Here is a 21,492-nt window from a genome sequence, read left to right as displayed (position 1 = left end):
TATCCTCGACCAGTACCTCTGTAGCTCAAATAGCTGTTTTTCTCTTATACCTGAGAAAAGGACGATCCCTTTCAGCTCCCACTATCAAGGGCTACAGAAGCATGTTGGCATCGGTCTTCCGGCATAGAGGCTTAGATCTTTCCAACAATAAAGATCTGCAAGACCTCCTTAAGTCTTTTGAGACCACCAAGGAGCGTCGTTTGGCTACCCCTGGATGGAATTTAGACGTGGTACTAAGATTCCTCATGTCAGACAGGTTTGAGCCGTTACAATCAGCCTCCCTGAAAGATCTCACTCTTAAGACTCTTTTCCTGGTATGCTTAGCCTCGGCTAAAAGAGTCAGTGAGATTCATGCCTTCAGCAAGAACATTGGATTTTCGTCGGAAAAAGCTACTTGTTCGCTGCAACTTGGTTTTCTAGCCAAAAATGAGCTGCCTTCTCGGCCTTGGCCTAAATCTTTCGATATTCCCAGCTTATCGGAGATCGTAGGCAATGAACTAGAAAGAGTCTTATGCCCTGTTAGAGCTCTTAAGTTCTATTTAAAGCGTACTAAACCTTTACGAGGCCAATCTGAAGCTTTATGGTGTTCAGTTAAGAAACCATCCTTGCCTATGTCAAAGAATGCTTTGTCATACTTTATCAGATTGTTAATACGAGAAGCTCATTCACATCTGAGTGAGGAAGACCGAGCTTTGCTTAAGGTGAAGACGCACGAAGTTAGAGCTGTAGCAACTTCCGTGGCCTTTAAGCAAAATAGATCTCTGCAAAGTATAATGGACGCAACCTATTGGAGAAGCAAGTCAGTGTTCGCGTCATTTTACTTGAAAGATGTCCAGTCTCTTTACGAGAACTGCTACACACTGGGACCATTCGTAGCAGCGAGTGCAGTAGTGGGTGAGGGCTCAACCACTACAATTCCCTAATTCCATATCCTTTTAATCTGTCTCTTGAAATGTTTTTAATGTTGTTTTTTATGGGTTGTCCGGAAGGCTAAGAAGCCTTTCGCATCCTGGTTGATTTGGCGGGTGGTCAAAGTCATTTCTTGAGAGCGCCCAGATTAGGGGTTTGATGAGGTCCTGTTGTATGGGTTGCAGCCCTTGATACTTCAGCTCCTAGGGGTCTGTCAGCATCCTAAGAGGATCGCGAGGCTCCGTAAGGAAGACGTACTTATAAGGCAGAGTAATCGTCTAAGTCGACTTCCTTACCAGGTACCTATTTATTTTGTTTTTGTTATTTTGATAACTTCTAAAATGAAATAAAAACTCTTAGCTCATAAGATGTAAACATATTTAACTGGTCTCTACCCACCACCCTGGGTGTGAATCAGCTATATATATTCACCGGCTAAGTTAAATATTTAAAAATGATATTTTAATTATGAAATAAATTTTTGAATATACTTACCCGGTGAATATATAAATTAAACGACCCTCCCTTCCTCCCCAATAGAGACGTAGTGGGATGAGAAGAAATTGAGTCTTTGTTTACATTGAGTATGGTATCTGGCCGACAGTTGGCGCTGATGGGCACACCCGCAACTTGTATAGCGATCGCTGGCGAGTTTTTTACAGTTTTTTGTCTGTCGAGCAACAGAGTTGCAGCAATATATATTCACCGGGTAAGTATATTCAAAAATTTATTTTATAATTAAAATATCATTTTCATTTCATATTCTATTTAGTCCTTCCTATATATGACTCCAGTGTGTGATGCATTTCATCCTAGGACCCATCGGGGATCCTGATCAAGGGAGATCTTTTACATAGAAGAGTCACGGCCATCACCGATTGAGACTGTCTCACTCCCCCTCGCCTTTTAATAGAAAAAGGGAGGATGAGAGCCTCGGGCAACCTACTTCCAAACGGATGAAGATTTTTTCAGATCCCGAGTCTAGGATGTCAAGGGAAAGGAAGGCAACCAGCCTCTTCCTCTCACTCTCTGAGGGCTCAATCCTCAGAGAGAGCAAGGATTCTAAGAATGTCTTCTCGGCTAGTCGTGATCTTAAGTTCACAAAAAGTCCAGACTTCAAAGTCAACTGTTTCATATCAAAAGGATACTGGATAGCTCCTCTAGATCTCACTTCCCTTTCTGGAGAAAAGAGTGAAAATCCTATTTTGCTTCTATGTCATCATCACATGGTTAAAAAAATACACTTTACAACTTGGAACCAGTCTAACTGTGCATCAACTTGCTCCTAGCTGCTATTTGTTATTCCAAGTGAGAATATATTGTCCTTCTCCCCTACATGAGGCTAGGGGGGAGGGAGGGTCCTGGAGACCACACAACACCTCCCCACAAATCAATTTTTCCTTTGTCAACCCCCCCCTTTTTTTTTGGAGTTAATGTGTTGTGTGGTCTCTGACCATTCCAAAATCAAGGTCAGGAGGTATTCGAAATGGGATACACCGTTGCCTTGCTGTCTAAACAAGCAAGTTGCCAATTATCTGATTTAGGTCAAAGACATTACAGATAGATAAACACACACCGATGCAATGTAAACATAAATATTTTAGCATATTATTAAAGATGAGTAAACTTTTAATGCATGAGACACTTTTAAAACAAAGAAATTTAGAAATTTAGAGTTATGGTTCCATTGTGTTACAATTGACTGTGGAATACGTGCTCAGCATTGTTGTATATATGAGCCATGTGTAATGAATGGGTAATTTTGATTGGAACTGATAAGTAAGTTTAGGATTAAGATCAGACAAGCTACACGGGTCAATAGGGAAATAATCCGGGAATGATTTTTTGAATATTTCCCGGTTGGTACTGGTTGACAGGCCACCAGTACACTCTGATAGCTCAGGAACTTGCTCGCACCTACATAGCCAAGCCAAAAAATTGCATTCAACGTAAGCCACAGAGAGAGAGAGAGAGAGAGAGAGAGAGAGAGAGTGTGTGTGTGTGTGTGTGTGTGTGTCCTAATTACTGTACTGTACATTGTTCTCTAATCTTGGGTAGTGCCATAGCCTCTGTACCATGAACTGCCACTGTCTTGGGTTAGAGTTCTTTTGCTTGAAGTTACACTCGGTTACAGTATTCAATCTTATTTTTTGTTCTCTTCCTCTGGTTTTTTGAAATGGTGTGTTGGGCATGCTTCCGCTATGTTCTTTGACCTAACTTCTTTAAAAAGTCGAAAATTGTTTTATTGTTTTTATGTAAGCAGACGCATGTCATACATGCTCCCCAGAAGTTTCAGCTAATTATTTTCACAAATAATGAAGATGAAACAGACTTTAGATGATGTCATCCTTACTACGTCGTCTGCATAACTGAGTTGGACAGAATTATCTTTGCATGTTTATTTTTGCATATACTGTATATAGCGATTTATTCACTTAGGCCTATGTTTCAAAATATCGTACGTCTGGCAGACATGGAAGACATTGGTAGAGGGTATGTTAACGCAAGCTACAATCTACAGGAAGACCAGCCAGGGTTTCCAAAAACATATAGAAGTTATGATTCATGTGTGTTTATTTACTTGCGGTTCGTAAGTACATTGTGTTATCACGTCGTCCTCGTGAACTTTATAGCAAGGCCAATGTTATCTAAGGTCAAAGAAAGAACAAAAAATAATCAGAGAACAACAAAAACCAACCAAGAAGAGAGGGAACATGAAAAAGAGTACAAAGCTGGAACATTCTAACTAAAACTCTGGCAACAATGAGAGACCGCTAGCAACTCGTAACACCCTCACACCAAGTATATTAGTAAACTTAAGGTTTAAATACCTTGTTTAGGGAGCCTTGATGTAGGAAAAAAATATAAAAATACAAACAAAGGTTATCATAATAATGGTACTTTGATTTATCTGAGAAAAAAGTAAAAACTCATGCCAAATCTTTAGGATCTCATAACTCAAAAACATACTTATTTACACTTTGGCACATTTTTCTCGGTTATTTAATATTCAATTTTAGAAAGATATCATTGAAAAGAGGCATAAAAATTCTACAATTTTGTATCACAGAATTTTGATTTTCCTTTGTCTCTTTTTTCATGATTATTTTGCGTCTAGATGAAGAAAATTAAGAAAAAAATAAAAAAAAGGTAATCGAAAATCTGTTACAGAATTATTTGGTTTGTAAAGAAGTTTTGATGGTATGATTTTCAATACAATTAGTGTCATATGTGTAGAAAAATATACCTAAATTTTGTTTAGAAAAAGCATGATTTTTGCTAATAAATCAAAAAGTTTTTGATCAAGTGACTTAAAAATTTTATATGATGAAGGTATTATATATGTATAAAAAATATATAAAAATGGTGTACAGTAATACAAATACTTAGCAAAAAAATGCAGGACATAGTGGACAGTCCCCTTAGTAGAAGGGCCATGGATGTTTGATGGTTTATCAAGAGGTTGTCTTTTCCTTATCTTATTATTTTTCTTCTCAAAACCATCCTTATACTCCTCCATTCAGTTGAAGTGGCTATCCTTGAAGGTATTTAGCCTTGCATGGTGTATCGGCTCCTCCATGTTGATCAGTTCTTCCTACTTTTTTCTATAGTTTATGGGTTTGATCAATCAGTTTATTTATATTTCTGTACATGTTGTTTTTGTTATAATTCTTGTTAATCTAGTTTTTAAGTATGATGTTTCTTTTTTATTACCATTAATTCTTATGCTGTCTGGAGACATTGAGGGAAATCTGGGACCAGTACATCCTAGATATGGTCAATGTTCATGGTCTTCACCAAATATTCAATACCTTACAGTTGCGTCCAGACAGTATGATATTCTTTTGTGCTCAGAAATTCTGGTTTTTAATATGAGACACTCATCTGAGCTCCTTATAAGTGGTTTTAAGAAGCCAATAATGTTGAAACGTGATGCCATCCTTAGGGCCAGGGGAATGGCGGTGTATATTAGGACCGAGTACCCTGCTTCTCATAAGTCCTGCTATAAATGCGGATGTCATGAGATTCAGGTAATAAAAGTTTGTGTTCGATCTTCCAGAATCCAGACATGGATGATTCTATCTTCAATTGTCTTCTTACCATTATGGCTAAGATACAAGAAGATAATAGAAAGGCCTCTTTTGTCTTTGTTGGTGATTTCAATGCTCACCATAAAGAGTGGTTAAGTTCTGTTTCTCCTACCGATCGCCAGGGCTTAAGAGCTTTAGACTTTGCCTCTGAATCAGGCTGTGAGCAAATCATTAGTGAAGCTACTCACAGGTCTGGTAACTGCTTTTGGCTCGGTGGAGTATTGACGTTACCGCTCTCCTCCCCCCATTGCATTTTGACTTGCCATTGACTAATACATTGTTTTATTCTTTCTCTTTTGAGACTACTTGTGATTCTTCCTTTTTTCAGACTGCTTGCGATTCTTCCTGACTGGCCTCATGCGAACTTGTCCTGGACCTGAGGGTCGCACCTACGGTACCTTTATGTACTCCGTGGAGACGGACCCACACCACCTGTGTCCGTCCTACAGAGGCTGGCGAGTGATCAGTACAACACCTGCCCTTCGTGTCGGAATTGGTCTACTTCCCAGTTGGAGAGGTTTAGGTGTAGGCGCAAGAAGAAGTCTAAGAGAAATTCTTCTTCTTCGGGGTCGTCCTTGAAGTTGAAGAAACCTCGGACTTCTTTCTTGACCCCCATATCTCTTCCTGAAGCTACTGCTCATTCGGTCTTTCCTGGAGAACGGTCGAGTAGAAGCATAGCCCGTTTAACACCAGGTCAACTTTGGGGTTTGAGGCACAGAACTGCTTTCCATGGAGAAGTGGTTCTGTCCCTCTCCTTGGGCCACACATGTTCTTTTTCTGATATTTTACAGGTCTGGGTATGGCTGGTCCCCCGTTGAAGGTAGAGTTGTTGTAGCTTTTCCATCTTGGTGTTGAGAGGAAGCGGACACCGGCTTCCTTGGAGGTGGATCTGGTGATGAGTGCTGTCCATGGCGACCCCGGAGTTTTTGCTACCTTGTCCACAGAAGGGTCCCCTTTTTGCCTTCTCTTGCTGCCATTGCTGACGTCATACAGCTGAGCCAACTCTTCTGTCGGGGGTGGAGCAAAGTCCAAGGCGAGTCTCCCTTGTGGGTGTTCGTCTCTCTCGTCCGCACCCCATAGAGACTTGTTCTAGAGATCTTCGGGAAAATACTGTAGAATTCCTCTGACGCCGTCAGAGCAGGTTTCCTCTGTGGAGGAACCTCACTGCCGCCGACAATCCCCTTAGGAGGATCATCACACTTATTAGGAGCACAGTCTTCCTTGCCACGCTAGACGTGTTAGACAATCTCCTCCTGCAGTAAGGAGACGTCTCTACAGTCCTGCTAAGGACCATCGATCTTCATCCTCGCCATCTGCTTGTCACTCGTCACCTCATGACCACCACCCTGCTGCTCGTGATCGTCATTTGTCACCCTATGACTTTCACCCCTCGCGAAATTGTCAGCGTTAGTCTCATTGTCATCCAGCTAGTGCACATCACTCGCCAGAGTTTTAGTACTTTACCAGAACTCGCCATTCACCACTTCCTCGGCATTTGCCAGCTCGGCGCTCGCGAACTCGCCACTTGTTAGCACCTCATCGTTCACCATCGCATCAGTCACTTAGACTTATAGCTTCTTCTGGTCACCTGTCAGCACGCAAGCACTTCACCACATAAGGATCGTCACTCGCCAAGGTGAGATAATCACCCTACTCCTTCTCCTTCCAGGGCTGTGCTTGAGCGTCACCCTGCATGTGAGCGCCACTAAGATGACATTCGTCACCCTCCACTGGATAACGCACATTGTTTGAGATCCGCACTCTTTCAAGAGATGTTACCATCTGTCAGGTAAGGTTCACAGGTGTCAGCAACCAAGGAACCCTTACATAGCAGACGTCCGATTCCATTCCCACCCAAGAGGTAACTCTTGAATTCCCATCATCCCTCCTCCTTGAGGAATCAGCACTCTTCCAAGTCAGAGTTAGCTGTCATGCCGGTGCTCCGAGCCTTTCGAAGGATCCTGTGATCAGTTCAACTTGTGGGAAGGAGTCCGCTTGGTTGGACACACTGGTCAAGACAGTGTGATATTTGTTACTTCAAGGTGATCCCCCAGAGCTCCGTCCCGCCCCAAAGAAGACCACCCAATCAGATGTGATTCTCTCTTCAGGAGAGGGACAGCGGCCTCTAGGAAGGAAGCACCCTCTAGACCATCTCTTTTGGAGGAATACCTCCTTGCAGGGAGCCGAAGGACATTAAGACTGTCCCTAAGTTATCGGCAAGGGCTTTTAGATCTCAGCAAGGAAGGTCTCGAAGGGTCTCTCCTCCACCCATTTTCCTCCAGCGGCCGATCCTGATGAGTTCAACCCACTCCGGGCTCCTATGGGTGAGAGCTGGGAGGTGGATGACAACTTTGATTATGATGATGAATAGCTCCCAAAAGCTGCTAGCTCTAAACAGATGGAAGCCAAGCAGAGAGAGTCGGAGCATTCCTTCTTGCAGGTCTTGGCCTGCATGAGGGCCATCAGTAGCTTGTCTTATCCATCAACAGCCCCTCAAGATGGTAAAGACTTAATCCTTAACCATGTCTATGCCACACTCAGACCTCCAAGGGCCAGTGCAGCCTTGCACTGGTCTATGGTGTTGACGAGGGCCCTTAGGAATGCGCTGTCTATAATCACTGGCTCCTCCAGCTTCCTCCGCAAGGGCTCTTCCCTGAAACGCCTCCTGCCACTATTCATGCAGAAGAGGAGGTATTACGAGGTGTTCAGTGAGCCCCTTCTAGCCCTGCCTCTGGACCACTCTGTGAAATTTCTTTTGAGAGACTGTCTGTACTCTCTGTCTCATTCTCTGCTTTTGGAGATCATCAACAAGGAGAAGGTCATAAAGTATACCTTGCAGGCTACTTCATGGCTGGACCTTTGGTTGGGTTCAGTGGGACACCTGATTAGGACCAAAAACTGGTCTAGAGTCTACTAGGAAGTCAGTGGAAACCTACATACCTACCTATTGAGTTCCTTTCCCAGCAGGTGGTTAACCTATGGGTCAACACCATCCTTAGGCATAGGGACTCAATAATAGAAAGGTTCCATCAGTAGGTCTCACAAGCAGAGGTTACGAGGCTTAGAAATTCAACTTTCGAGGGCACTTTTCTGTTTGAGCTGGAAGACGTCAGGTAGGTGGCGGAGAGATGGAGGAAGTCAAATCAGGACTCCCTTTTCCATAAGGCCCTTACATTGAGGCCCTATCGTGTTCCTCTGCCACAGAAGAAGTAGCCTCAGATGAAACCACCGACTAATAAGGCTACGGCAACAACATCTGCTTCGTATCACAGGGTGTCGAAAAAACCCTTTCCTGACAAGGATGGCCAGGGTTCCAAGTCCTCCCGTGGAGGTAAGGGAAAACGAGGTGACAGCCAAGGCTGCACCCACTAGGATGGGCAATCCTCCCACTTGCTCACCAGGGGGGAATGCCTGGAAAGCCACTGGTAGAGGCAACTGCAGCATGAGGTCGAGCCCTGGATGATCTCCGTGATTCGTTTAGGGTGTCGCGTACCTTCACTGAATCTCTTCATCCACTAACTTGTGATCCAGTCTCATCGAGCTCCTACGCTAAGGGATCCACAAAGGAGTTGTTCCTTCGGGCTGAAGTCCAGACCATTTTGGAGAAGGGCGCTCTCCAAGAGGTCCTCGATGGGTCCCCAGGCTTCTTCAGTCGATTCTTTCTTGTGATAAAGGCGTTTAGAAGCTGGAGACCAGTCATTGATCTCTTGGCCTTGAACAAGTTAGTCAGACAAACTTTGTTCAAGATGGGGACGGCAGACACGGTTAGACAAGCTGTAAGACCACAAGACTTCATGTGGCCACTGGATCTCAAGGACGCATACTTCCAGATCTCAGTCCATCCGTCTTCAAGGAAGTATCTAAGGATCATACTCGACAACAAGCAATGCTAAGTTCAATGTGCTGTGCTTTGGTCTTTCCATGGCACCCTATGTTTTCATGAGAGTGTTTGCCCTTGTGTCACCATGAGGTCACAGGATAGGCATCCGTCTCCTAAGATATCTGCGCGACTGGCTGATTCTAGCAAACTCGATGGCTACCCTTCTTCAACACCGAGATAGAGTTTTAGCGCTTTGCCAAGATTTGGGGAACATGATAAATCTCGAGAAGTCATCCCTGCTCTCCTCTCGAAGACTGGTATACCTAGGTATGATCATCGACACCAATTAGCAGTCTTCCCATAAGACGACAGAGTACAGAGGCTGAGGGAGGTAGCAGGACCCTTCCTCAGATGAGAAGAACTACCAGCATAGCGTTGCTTCCTCTCCTAAATCTAGCAAATTGTGTATTTTCTCCTGATATCAGTTTGTACAACCAGTGCCTGCAGAGGAGTACAAATGGGTAAAGATATTTGGGGAACATCTCAGTGAACTTATGTAAGAGTTCCCCATGGCTCCCTGTTTGTTGATCATATGGTGTCCTATAGCTAACATACTCTCGAGTTCATGGAATATTAGCATTAAATTTGCTCTCCTGTAGACATACAACTATAAGGGAGTGCTCATGAATCAAAAGCTAAGTTCTTCATATTTGTCCCTCATACCCTGACAATTCCATTGCAAAAGGGAGGAGAAAACTATGGATTATTTTTGGAAATTTTTTATTTATTTCATGTAGGCTTCTCTAGAGATGGTCTTGATAAATAAGGTTTTATATTTGCCTTTTCAATGTTTTTTTATCTAATTCTTTGGGGGAGTGGTGAACTTGAACTTGAATTTTAGATTGATATAAGTTTGTTGAATGCTTATCATCTTTTTCTGATAAAATATTGTACATATTTGCAATAGGTATTTTTGCATTTCTTGATTGAAAGATGGAGAGCCATTAGGATAATGCCCCTCCATTTTGGCAGGTGAATCCAATAGCTCTCAAGCTTGGGGTTCCTCCCCTAAATTTAGCAATAATGCTACCCGAGATGAAAACCTTGGGCTGTTCATCTGAGGTGTAGCAGATATAGAGGAAGGAGGTGGTGCCTATTTAACGAGTGGCACTCATAAAGTATGAGGCATGTTGATAGCCTTGGGTTGGGAGGTAATTTAGCAATAGAATGCTTTACATTGCCTGGTCTAGGTGGTGGTGTAATTTTCTGTATGTCTTGCATCCTTAGATTGTAAGGCCATGGCATAACTTTTGGTTTTTCTTAGAAGTCACCTAGCACATCCTACACTGATATGCTCTCCATCTGACTTCTGAACAGCAGCTTCTATTTCATACTGAGGACATTTCTTAGTAGCTTTATGATTCTGGCTACAAGTAGTGAACTTTGAAATAACAGTGCAGGGTCCATGATCAGGATCCAAACAATTTTCTCATATATTTCATTTTTGCACACTCTTTGATGGATGTCCAAATTTAGGGTAATTATAGTACAGTAAAGGTGTCTGTTTATTGGCACGAACTAGAATCCTCTCATTTTCAATGTATACATGAGAGGGTCCATCTTGGTTTTGTAATGTTAAAATAATCATAGTGGTTCTTGGAATCTTATGAACCTTCCATATTTCTCTAGGGCACATATCTGATATTTCTTCTTCATTAAATTCACAAAGATCTTTGATGAAAATAATCCTTTTACCATAACTGAAATTTAAATGCGGCTTGATGTCTAGATTTGGCATGAATTAAAATGGACTTTTTGCCAAATCTAGAATGTTTCCATGCTCTATTGTGCCTACTTTCTGTTGTATTAGTTTACTAAATTTAGATGCTGCTATAATCCACATCGGTGGTTTAGGCTTTCTTTCTCTTATTAAGCTTATTTTCTGGTCCATAGACTCATTTTGATGCCAGTCAATAGGGTGATATATGACCAGGTTTCTAGGAGCAGTACAGTATTGCATAGTGCTCCGGTGATCTTGCTATTGTCAATTTTAATTTTTGAGAGTTCACAGACTACTTAAAAAGCCTCTCTGTAATTATCAATGCAGATCCATGCTTTCCATTTTTCATCTTCTTCCCTAAAATTCACACTTATTTCAGTAGTAATCTTACCATAACCTTTAAGAGTCATCCACAATTCTTCATAATGACATCTTATTTGCAAACCTCATATAAAATGACTTTTAATTTCTGAACATTGGAGTGGTCCTTTTTCGTTCCTGAGTCAGGAACAGAATTTCCCCTGATAGAATTGCCATATCCAAGGGGGAAGGGGGTCATTGTCAGCAGAATCCCTAAGAAAGGGTTGTGTTTATTAATTTTTTTATTTATTTACTTTTTTTTTTTTTTGGTTGGTTGGTTTATCTGCTTGAGAATATTAAGAAAGTATCATACATTAGAAAGTAAATTTGCATTCTCCACTATCGGCGCAATGAGACTCTGCTTTCCAGATGATCCACTCCATAACCTAACTGAAGGATAGCATCAAAACAGATATAGAGGCACAGGTGTAAGCTAAACAAACCTGTTAGGACTGTACTGATGGGCTGCCGGCCAGAAGCTAAGAGTCCTACCTCAAGGATTGGATCCCCCAGGATTCTGATGACCCAACCCTTGAGAATAGTTCTGCCAGAAAGGTCCAAACCTTCTTCAGGATGACTGAGATCATCCAATACTCTCACATATAGCCTTAAATACAAATACCTCCCAACTGTGATCCCTTCTCCCATTCATCTAAGTAGGCAGTAATAGGGAACATGGAAATATCCATGCCATTTAAATGAAAAAAAAAATGGATAGATTAATAAATAAATGAAAAAATAAAATAAAAGATATATATATATATATATATATATATATAAATATATATATATATATATATATATATATATATATATATATATATATATATGTATATATATATGTATATATATATATATATATATATATATATATATATATATAAATTTAAGAGAAATAGTACTCATAGAGTTAGGAGAGAAAGACAAAAGCTTATGAAATTTATATATATATATATATATATATATATATATTATATAAATATATATTTATATATATGTATTTATATATATATGCATTATATATATATACATATATATATATATATATATATTATATATATAAATTTAAGAGAAATAGTATATATATATGTATATATATATATATATATATATATATATATATATATAAATATAAATTTAAGATAAATAGTACTCATAAAATTAGGAGAGAAAGGCGAAAGTTTATGAAATTAGGAGGAGGTTGAAGTAATATTGAGAAGAAGAAATAGATATGAGAGAGAGAAATTTAGATTCAAACTGGGGGAGCAAATTCCCCAAGTTTGATTGCCCTCTTGCCCCTCACAATTCTTCAACAAAATTAAGAAACCATGTGACTCCGTCAAGGCATTTTCTCGTTAAGAGGGCCACTGCTTCAGAGTCCACATTTTGAGTTAAATATAGAAGAAGTTTGTGGTTCTCTTCTATAGCAAACAGGTCGATTTGGAGATCTGGAACTGTTTCCAAAATCTTCTGAGAAAATTCTGGTATAGGGTCCATTCCATATACAGAACTGTGTGCCTGGATAGGGCGTCCTCTACTACATTGAGTGAACCTGTCAGATGGAATGATGAGAGGAACACTTCACTCTCCTGAAGGAACCTCATAAAGGGAGGGTCGCTGCACTGAAGATTCTCAAGCAGGATTCCCCTTTCTGAGGTAACAGACCAACACCTGGTTATCTATGAAGATCTTTTATTGGAGTTCCTTCGTGGATCAATTTTTTCAATGTCAGGAAGACTGCCATTAGTTCTAACACATTTATTTAATAAGCTACAAACTGAATTGACCATTTCCCGAACACAAAGGTCTCCTCTGAATGACTTCCCTAGCCCGACCTGGATGTATCTGTAGGAATAATCATGCCAATTGAGGGAGGTACCAATGGGACTGATTTGGCCAAGCAATTTGTCATCACTTTTGCACTGACCAGGTGACTTAGACTGACTCTCATGAAACCCCTTCTGAGCTACCTTTCTCCCTTCATTCTGTTCTTTAACACTGGATTGACTCTCAAAGTAAACTAAAGAAAGGCCAAAATCTTCTCCAGTTGCCTCCTGAAAGAAAAGTGGCTCAAAACCATGCCTCTGACCCTACTTAGAATTCTTTGCTGAGATGCTTTTGCAAGGATAATGTAGCTTTCAACATATTCCATTAGTAACCTAACCACTGAATATCCTTCTTGGAATTAGTGTTGACTTTGTAAAGTTTATCAAAACCCAAGGTCCTGATGAGCCTGCTAAACCTGATAGTGTATTTGAGGCATAATTCTTTTGTCTGCCCAAATCAGCCAATCATCTAAATAAGCAAGTGTTTAAATAAGCTATGATGTGAACTACCTGCAACCTCAGGAGTTTAATTACTACCTTACTAGCCTTGTAAACATTCTTGTGGCAATGTTGAGATATTGCTTTAAACCTGTACACCCCCTCTCTGGAGCCTTTGAAACCTTAGGTACAGTCGGAAGTGTTGGGCAATAGGGTTGTGCCAATAGGTGTCTTTTAGATCTATAGCACGGGTTAAATCCCCTTGGTATAGTAATTGGTGGTCATGTTGGACGGTTGTCATTTTGAATGGATCGCATCAGATATGTATATTGAGGAGAGACAGGTCGAGGATTACTCCTCACTCTGAGAGTCTCTTTGTTACACTGAATAGTCTGCCCTGGAAATTAGATACCTGCACCTTTCGATGTCTCCTTTGTTAACATCTTGCTTACAAATTAGTGAAATTCCAGGGTCCTGGCCAGTTGAAACTAGTGGAGTGGAAGGTGTTTGCTATCTACGACCAACCGAAACCCATGAGACTGAACTTTGTGCCCACTTAAAAAGGTTCCAACATTCCTAAAAGGCCAAAGCTCCTCACTGACAAGATCATCTTCCTGTATTTAGTGTATTAGTTCCCCTGTTTCCCTTAAAAGATCTCCAATGACCTGCTCTTACTCTAAAATTAAACTTACCGGGCCCTGGGACAAGGCCTTACCTAGGGAAGTTTAACATTGCTGTCCTTGATCTTCTCAATGAAATTTCAGTTTGGAATGAGGCTTGGTATAGGAAACAGGAACAGGTCTCTTAGTGGGATATTTTTTAACCAGTTGCTGGATCTTATAGACTTCGTACTATGAAAGAAATCTTTCTTCTTTTTAAGGAAGGTCCGAAGACCTTTCCTCCATTCTCCGGAAGTGACGAGGCCATTGAATGCCTCCACATTAGGTTTGGCCTTAGCTTTGTCCACGAGGGCTTGTGGAAAGAGCAAGACGCATATTGGATCGTTACAAAAAATTCTTCAACCTCCACTTGCTCGAGATCATAAGCCACTAAAATGTGACACCTTACTCCGAACTTTGTCATAATAGTTCTGAAAGGCTTCATAGAAGGGCTTACACACTAGCTGGGCTACCACTGAAGTGACCATCTGGAATCCTGCTGTAGCCCACACTTCCAAAGATTCCATGACAGACACCAAGTTGAACAAGGTCTGTTTGTCACTAAATTCTGCACTCCGAAGATGATCTGGGGACAAAAGTAAATTGCCCCCCCCCAATTGATTGGTCCCAACCTGAGAGTCCCACTTTTTGGGAAGAAAGACTTCATGAAACGCTTTCTGGCTATCCTTCAAACTCTCAAGGTACACTACTAGAATGGGGCTACACTTTTTAAGCAACAACCCTGTTATTGACTTACCTGCTAATTTTGCCATTTTGTCAAAAATGGATTTTTCTGGCCGGGCACTGTCGTTCCGACCACCGAAGCATCAATCAAACTATGGTCAAGAAGAAAACCTCCAGTGTCTGATAATGCTTCTTCTAAGGTTTTGAGAACAGCATTATATGGCATCAGAACAACCTTCTTTTGGGGTTAGCCAGGACATGCCTTAAGGGGTGGATCTTGAGTCTCCATCTTGAGGCTGGAAATGCTGCTAGGTTTCCAAACTCATTTGTCATCGAATGACAAATCCATGTATTTATGTCGGAAAACACTTGACTCACGTCAGAATGCATATCCATCACATGATCGCGAAGGGTAACTTACTAAATACCCCTCCTCAACGTCCATTGCAGAACCCCATCTGCTGTATCCCCTACCGTTATCAAGCTTTCAGTACTTAGAACGGAAAGAAAAACTCCTACTGGATCCTTCCTTGGAAGCTGGAAACCTGAAGGCTCAGCAACAGCTAAATCCCTAGAACCTAAAAGGTTAGCCCCGGTTGGAGCCTTCCTCGGAAGCTAAAATTTCAAAGGTTCAGCCACAGCTGAATCTGCAGGCACGGAAGAAAAGGACCCCCAGGATTTCCCGTGGAAGCTGGTACCCAAAGACCCTGCAATAGCCAAATCCAAAGGTCTGGAAGAAAGAACTCCCATAGGAGCCTTCCTTTGAAGCTAGTAACCTGAAAGCTCAGCCTTAGCCAGATCCCTAGGATGGAGCATGAAGGAATCAGAAGACAGGTCAACAGTATCTGGACGGGCCTCATCATTTGTGGACCGACCATAGATGGAGCGGACCAATGCCTCTACTATTCTAGCAGTCAGTGAGGCATTCACAGGGGACAAAGCATACCAAATCTAATCGGATCAGTCACCTACTTAATGGAACCTTCACCTGGATCCAACCTAGGTAGTGAAGTAATTGTTGAGATGTCCTCAGAGGGATACTTCCTCAAGCAACCCAGGGATCCTCTGAAGATCCCAGTAGTAAGACCTTCTTTGTAGAGTCTAGGTCATCCGTGGATCCAAAGTCAACAACACGGATAGGGGCCTGGTCCACTATGCCCCATCTCCAAAACCCCTAACTGCTGATATTTTTTACATCAAAGCCTGAGATCTCTGAAAATAAATGATCCATTCCAAACAAATGAAACATTTTTCAAGGCCCCAATCTCTGCCCAAATCATGAGAGTAATCACAATGTACCCTGACAATACTCGTGACCCCATTCTGGTTAGCCGAGTTATGATATCCAACAGGTATGCATCTTGGTTAATGACACTCATTTGTAATAAAAATGTTTTAAATGAAAATCCTCGTTATAAACTCTCTTGGAGGGGGTTAGGAAGTCTCCCAAATCTTTCCTTTAATGACCACCAAACAAAGAGAGATAGGCTCACAAAAAATTTATCCACATCTAAGATGTTCACTACAGTAAGACAGACAGTGGGACATCCTACATCCAATGTCATATAACCTCATGGTTTATCAAGGCAAAGGTTATGAGAACAACTACAAAAGGGAACCTACCAAGCCTTAAAATTGAAAGAAATTCACATAATGTATGATCCTATCATACTTCTCTTTTCATCCTCCAATACCCATTTCTGATGAATAATGGAAGAACAACTACCTGTAAGAACAGCTCACTGACTGGTCAACCCCCTCATCTCATGGTCATATATTCAATTGTGTCCCATAAAATATTAAGTACTGTATTCCAATACAATCATGTATGTGGGCTTACAGTCTAAAATATAGGTTTTAAAGAACCGCTGTGATACAGGTGAATAAGTAGACTAATCCCGCCTCAACACTAACCAAGGTTATACAGTAACTATTAGGCTAATGAACACTTGGTCAGGATTCAGCTAATATTAAGCCAGAAACTGACTATAGTACAATTAAAAGTAATAATATTCACCCTTAACTCAGCTAGACAGTCTCCAATGAGGTTATGGTAGCCTAACCATGGTGTAGATTCCTGAAGTTAAACTTCCTTCATATTTCATAAGTGAATTTACAATTGGAACTCGTTGCTAATGATTTGAAGTTACTAAAGTGGCTCCGGCAATCAACACCCCCCTTTTACATTACTAAGAGACAAATTATGTAGAACATTAAAAGTACTTCCGTAATTATTAGATCGAAACTAATCAAACCAATTGTTTCTTCGTGAGAATCATCAGACCAGAAAGACAAAAGAACTGAAGTTATTTTAGCAAGGTTATGGATTGGTCATATGAGATTAACCCATGTGGCAGTTCTGTAAGAGTCTTGTTGAACACACCTGGGCTGGTTTGTCTCCTCCCTTTCGATAATAATACTGTAATAGTATGCAAGATTCATTAAGATAGAATATTGAAAATTAAATTTATTACAGTATTTTGATACAGTACTTATCAAGGATCACAGTTTTTTGTGTTCACCTAAATCCAGGAGGTAAGGTGAGGTCAACACCAGGCGTGGGTTGGGTCACATGAAAATCTATAGCATTCCTGCGGTAACGGGTTCCTAGAGTAGAGAGGGAAGAATTTTCATTAATTTTAAGGGCCAAGTACCTTATGCTTCAGAGATATTTACAATATGATTTATAGATGAGTATCAAACTGATAATTTTTATTATAAAAAATGTTTATGCTCTAGTATGGGTTTGATGGGGTAAATTATTAAAATATCGTGTAGGTATGTTGATTCTCTTGGTATTTCAAGCTCAAGTACTTTCAGTGAAAGGTCAACCTGGATTGGTATCTTATGAGAACAAATCCTTCAGGCTAGCTCTATGAGGGTCAAGAATTAGTGCTAAATAGGTAATACAAATTCTTAAGTTACTAGTTCAATCTACTCCTGCATGGGTATTTGCTTGTTTAATCCTGTATCATAATTTTATTCTCATTTTAAAAACAGATTTTATATATTGAGAAGTATAATACAGTAACACATGTTAATGTTTTGCAGCCATCTGTTTTAGATAGATTAGGAACTTCTAGTTCAAGTAGTCGACGTATCATCAATTTAAGGGAGGAATCAAGCTTTCCACCACGTTCAGATTCTGATTCAAATACTGGGATGGTAAGGGCTGTTTCTAGTGCCATAACATCAGCTCAGAGATCAGTTTGTGTTCTGCCAGCATCTTCATCATCTGGGAAGAAACTTGAGGTAAGAACTCCTGGATATTTATAAGAAATAGTTGGTTCTCCTAATCCTTTATTTGAAATTTTTTCAGTGCCATATGAACTGCAGTAAACTCCCAATCTGGTACTAAAATAAACAAGAATCTCAAGAATCCGGTACAGTACTCAGAAATTTTTTTTAATAAATATATATTCAAAGAGAGAAATTTCCGCTTGAGTGCTGACACAAATATGATACCTAAGCATTCAGCATTTCAGTTAGCCTAATGCTTATAGGTATATGCAGTAGTATAGTTATATATCAAGGCAGATAGGTCTTTGTACAATAAATGAAGTATTTAATGAACAAAAATCTTTTAACCTTTTCTCATAGAAATATCAGCTAAATAGCTAAAATGGTTTCTTCTTGTAAAATTTTGCAATTTACACTAGATTTATTAAAGACCCATTTTTTTTTTTTTTTTTTCTCCATCAGTTGAGAACCCTCATATCCTTCTCCCCCAACCATCTACTCCTTTTCTTTGGAAAGATTCATGCCAAAATTAACTTATTAAATCATAATTGTTCCGACACTAAATACAAACCCATTTGCTCTTTATTAGGGATACTTTCGGAGAAGCTGGAAAACTAATCCTAAGACTTTTAGCGAGGTGTAACTCATCCCTCGCTAATTAGGCAGGGTAGGGTGGTAGTCAGCTACCCTGCTCACACACAGGTGTTGTCTAGTCTCTCTTTTTTTTTGGCTTGGCTGACGTTGTCTCTCTGCCTCCCAATTCTGATTGCCATTCGACTAATTCTGTTTTACGTGTCTTATTTTAGGTGTGACTGTTTTCTTTTCTGGTCGTTATGCGGACCTGTCCAGGACCTGAATGGTGCTCAAGTGGCACCTTTATGTCCTCAGTTAAGACCGACCCTCATTCGTTGTTGACAACCTGAAGGGGACGGCCTTGTACACAGGATGACACATGCAACGAATGCCAGGAGTAATCTTCCTCCCAGTGAGAGAGATTTGGAAAGTGGCATAAGAAGTCTAAGAGGGACTCTTCTCCTTCGGGGTCTTCCTCGAAGTCAAAGAAATCTCGGACTTCTTTAAACCACCCCCCTCCAATCTCTTCACGAAGCTCCTTCTTACTCGGTTTCCTAACAGGAATGTTGACGTCTAATGCCAGGACAACCCCAAGGTTCGAAGGACCCTGTCGCTTCCCCTAGCGAATTCTTGTCGCTCTTTCCCTGGGGGGGGGTAGCCTTTTCTTTTGATGATATTTTGCAGATTTGGCCTTCGCTGGGTGTTGCTGGTCCCACATTAAAGGAATGCCTTGTCGAGCTGCTGCAGCACGGAGCTTAGAAGAAGCGAACACCGGCCTCTTTAGAGGTAGAGTTGGAACCCCCGCCGAGGAGTGCCGAAGGAGTTCTCTGCTTCTGCTGCCAGCGACGTTCATCTGGGTTCAGGTTCTCTGCCACAGCTTCTACTGCCGAAGACTATGCTTATCCTCCTCCTAAGTTCGCTCTGCTTAAGAAGGGGGAGCAAGGTCCGAGGCATATTCTAGTGTTGATGGCTATATTCCTTACAGGAAATCAGGTTATGCATTACTCTTTCCTTCCCATAACCAGACATACTGGATATGCAGTCTCCTTTGCAGGTGAGGTCCTCCCCAAGTGTTCTCTTCATGGTTCTTCAAGGCATCGCTTTGCTTCTCCTACGCCATTCTCCTATCCTTTGGAGCGTGACTCCCCTGCTGATAACACTCAATGGTGGCGAGCTCGACGCATGACTTCATCTCTTCAACCTGTTCCTGCATCTGACTTTAGGAGTTTTTCTCATCATCTTAGAGAACTTACGCACCTTCTTCAATGGAGCATAGAACACTCTGTGCTTCCCTGCACTCACCCTCACCTATAGCAGAAGACATATCTATGATAGCCTTCAAGATCAACGTTTTCGCCCCCGTTAAAGGAGCTTGCCAGCGCATGATAGTCCATCTGTTCACCATCACGCTTCTTCTAGAGACCATTCTTCTGCTCGTCAACGTAGTTCAAAACACTTATATTCTTCACGCTACCAGGTAGTTCTTTGTCGTCAAGACTGGGACCTTCCTTCTGCTCGTGAGAGCTTGCCAACTTGTCACTTATCGCCAGATCATTGCTACGAGTGCAGGCAACCCACGCGTGATTGTCATTGTAAGTCTGGTTGTCCTGAGCAAGACTAGCCTGCTACTTACGACCATCTGCTTGCTTGTGACCTGCAGTCTACATGTGACCGCCACCCGAAGCGTAACTACCATTCAACTTGTTATCTACGAGAACAATGCGTGACCTAGCCCTTGCACAAGCGTGTGAAACACTCCCAGACCATGTAGACCATTTTGCGAGCCAGTGCGGACATGCTCCTTCAAGACTCCTTCACTTAGATCTGCTAGATCAGGCCTTGTGCGTGTCTTTTTGTCTGCTCGCGACCTCCCAACAGCTCGTGACGACTGATGAGGTAGCTTCAAACCAGCCAACGCATCATCATCAAGCAGAGCATGAGCGTCAGATTCTACACAGCCCAGCAAGAGATCCTCTAGCCAACCTCGGCTGACCACTGCCGTTCCCAGCCACCCGCAAGGACACAGTGAAGGAACGGGAGCATGCTATAACACATCCAGCATGTTCTCCATCTTGCTTTTTCAAGCCAGATTGTGAGGCTATGCCGGTTTCGATAAGGCCAGGTAAGCAACCTCTCTCCCCTCCTTTTCAGGTACCAAAACTGCAGATTCCTAAGAGGCTGCCTCTGCTACTAAACAGCCTGCAGTGGCCAGCTCACCCAAGATTTCACTGGAGAAGTCACTTTCTTCTATGTCTTCCTCTCCCCCGTCTGACCCTAGACAGAGACTAGTTTTATTTTCATTAGTCATTTGCTAACTCTAACAGATAGCAATTCAAATCCAGTATCTAACTGTCTTTCTCTCCCGTCACTACCCTTCTAACCAGTTACGGCTAAAAATAACTGGCCTAATGTTTATTAAATTTCCTTTTGAGCTGCCGTCCTTGCACAGGTTCCTCGGGAAAGGGAGGTAGCTCTACCTCTGCTGCTCACCCAGTGTTCGCTCTGCTTCGGCGGGTGGCCATGAGCAGTGGCTGACGGGAACTCCTCGGAGTGACTTGTCACGGGATCACAGGTCTCGGGAACAAGTTTCGGTTTGTTCTGGAGGTTATACGGGTTGCTGTTCCTTTAGCCGAGTTCGTCCGAAGGGAGGAGATGCAGTCTGTATGACTGGAAGGTTCGCCTTCAGGTGTTGTGCAGTCCGACCTTCCAAGGAAGGATGATGCAACACCCTTCTGAGCACCAGCTCCCTTATCCGTGAGGCGATGCGCCATTGGAAGGAGGAGTTGATCGATCCTCTCTTTTGCAAGAGGTGAGATCTTCTCCAACACCCTTCTGAACGATCTGAACGGCAGCTCCCTCGTCCGCGAGGCGATGCGCCATAGGAAGGAGGAGTTGATCGATCCTCTCTTTTGCGAGAGGAGAGTTCTGCTCCAACACCCTTCTGAATGGCAGCACCCTCGTCTGCGAGGCGATGAGTCATAGAAAGGAGGAGTTGATCATCCTCTTTTTCGAGAGAAGAGATCTTCTCCAACACTCACTTCTGAACGGCAGCCCTCTCGTCCGCGAGGCGATGCGCCATAGGAAGGAGTTGATCAATCCTCTTATGCGAGAG

General features: G+C 41.8%; 1 protein-coding gene across 1 annotated transcript in view; it reads left to right on the top strand.

The window, feature by feature from the left end:
* Window positions 1–21,492, top strand: part of Nab2 (Nuclear polyadenosine RNA-binding 2) — a 379,140-nt gene that overhangs the window by 122,906 nt on the left and 234,742 nt on the right. The window contains exon 6 of the mRNA XM_068384339.1: window positions 17,619–17,819. Coding sequence (XP_068240440.1) covers window positions 17,619–17,819 — 201 coding nt within the window. The remainder of the gene's footprint in view (window positions 1–17,618; window positions 17,820–21,492) is intronic.

This window comes from Palaemon carinicauda, chromosome 1 (genome assembly GCF_036898095.1).
Source record: "Palaemon carinicauda isolate YSFRI2023 chromosome 1, ASM3689809v2, whole genome shotgun sequence".
In the NCBI taxonomy this organism is placed as follows: Eukaryota; Metazoa; Arthropoda; class Malacostraca; order Decapoda; family Palaemonidae; genus Palaemon; species Palaemon carinicauda.
Note: the sequence above shows the minus strand (reverse complement) of the source record. Positions and strands in the feature narration are given on the sequence as shown.